Raw genomic sequence first — 1,465 nt, 5'->3', positions numbered from 1 at the left:
CCTGTCACCCTGTCCCTGTCACCTGTCCCTGTCCCCTGTCACCCTGTCCCTGTCCCCTCTGGGCCAACCCCGTCAAATACCGCATCGAGAACCGCAACGCGCTGGTGGCACGGTCTGCTGAGGTACCTGGCACTGTCACCTGTCACCCTGTCACCCTGTCCCTGTCACCTGTCCCTGTCCCCTGTCACCCTGTCCCTGTCCCCTCTGGGCCAACCCCGTCAAATACCGCATCGAGAACCGCAACGCGCTCGTGGCACGGTCTGCTGAGGTACCTGGCACTGTCACCTGTCACCTGTCACCCTGTCACCCTGTCCCTGTCACCTGTCCCTGTCCCCTGTCACCCTGTCCCTATCACCCTGTCCCCTCTGGGCCAGCCCCGTCAAATACCGCATCGAGAACCGCAACGCGCTCGTGGCACGGTCTGCTGAGGTACCTGGCACTGTCACCTGTCACCTGTCACCCTGTCACCTGTCACCCTGTCACCCTGTCCCTGTCACCTGTCACCCTATCACCCTGTCCCTGTCACCCTGTCCCCTCTGGGCCAGCCCTGTCAAATACCGCATCAAGAAATGCAACACGCTGGTGGCACAGTCTGATGAGGTACCTGGCACTGTCACCTGTCACCTGTCACCTGTCACCTGTCACCCTATCACCCTGTCCCTGTTACCCTGTCCCCGTCCCCTCTGGGCCAGCCCCGTCAAATACCGCATCGAGAACTGCAATGCGCTCGTGGCACGGTCTGCTGAGGTACCTGGCACTGTCACCTGTCATCCTGTCACCCTGTCACCCTGTCCCTGTCACCTGTCCCTGTCACCTGTCACCCTATCACCCTGTCCCTGTCACCCTGTCCCCTCTGGGCCAGCCCTGTCAAATACCGCATCGAGAGCCGCAACGCGCTGGTGGCACGGTCTACTGAGGTACCTGGCACTGGCACTGTCACCCTGTCACCCTGTCCCTGTCCCCCTGTCTCTGTTACCCTGTCTCTGTTACCCTGTCCCTGTCACCTGTCACCACCCTGTCACCCTGTCCCTGTCGCTGGTCACCTTGTCAGCTGTCACCCTGTCTCTGTTACCCTGGCACCTGGTACCTGGCACCCTGTCCCTGTCACCCTGTCACCCTGTCTCTGTTACCCTGTCACCCTGTCACCTGTCACCCTGTCACCTGTTGCCCTGTCACCCGTCACCTGTCACCCTGTCTCCGTTACCCTGTCACCCTGTCCCTGTCACTTTTCACCTGTCACTCTGTCCCTATCACCTGTCACCCTGTCACCCCATCACCCTGTCACCCTGCTGTGACCTGCAGTGTCCCTGTCATCTTCAAGTCCTCCCTGTCCCCTCCCTGTCCCCTCCGTGTCCCCTCCACGTCCTCCAACATCCCTGTCCCCTCCCTGTCCCCTCCCTGTCCCCTCCGTGTCCCCTCCACGTCCTCCAACATCCCTGTCCCCTCCCTGTCCCCTCCCTGTCCC

General features: G+C 61.9%; 1 protein-coding gene across 1 annotated transcript in view; it reads left to right on the top strand.

Moving 5' to 3' along the window:
• The window catches only part of LOC108510077 (complement C3-like), a 34,671-nt gene that overhangs the window by 31,034 nt on the left and 2,172 nt on the right, over positions 1–1,465 (top strand). Inside the window, exon 12 of the mRNA XM_017839728.1 lies at positions 60–122. Within this exon, the coding sequence (XP_017695217.1) occupies positions 60–122 (63 nt within the window). The remainder of the gene's footprint in view (positions 1–59; positions 123–1,465) is intronic.

Source organism: Lepidothrix coronata, unplaced genomic scaffold (assembly GCF_001604755.1).
Source record: "Lepidothrix coronata isolate B3197 unplaced genomic scaffold, Lepidothrix_coronata-1.0 Scaffold469, whole genome shotgun sequence".
NCBI lineage: Eukaryota > Metazoa > Chordata > Aves > Passeriformes > Pipridae > Lepidothrix > Lepidothrix coronata.
Note: the sequence above shows the minus strand (reverse complement) of the source record. Positions and strands in the feature narration are given on the sequence as shown.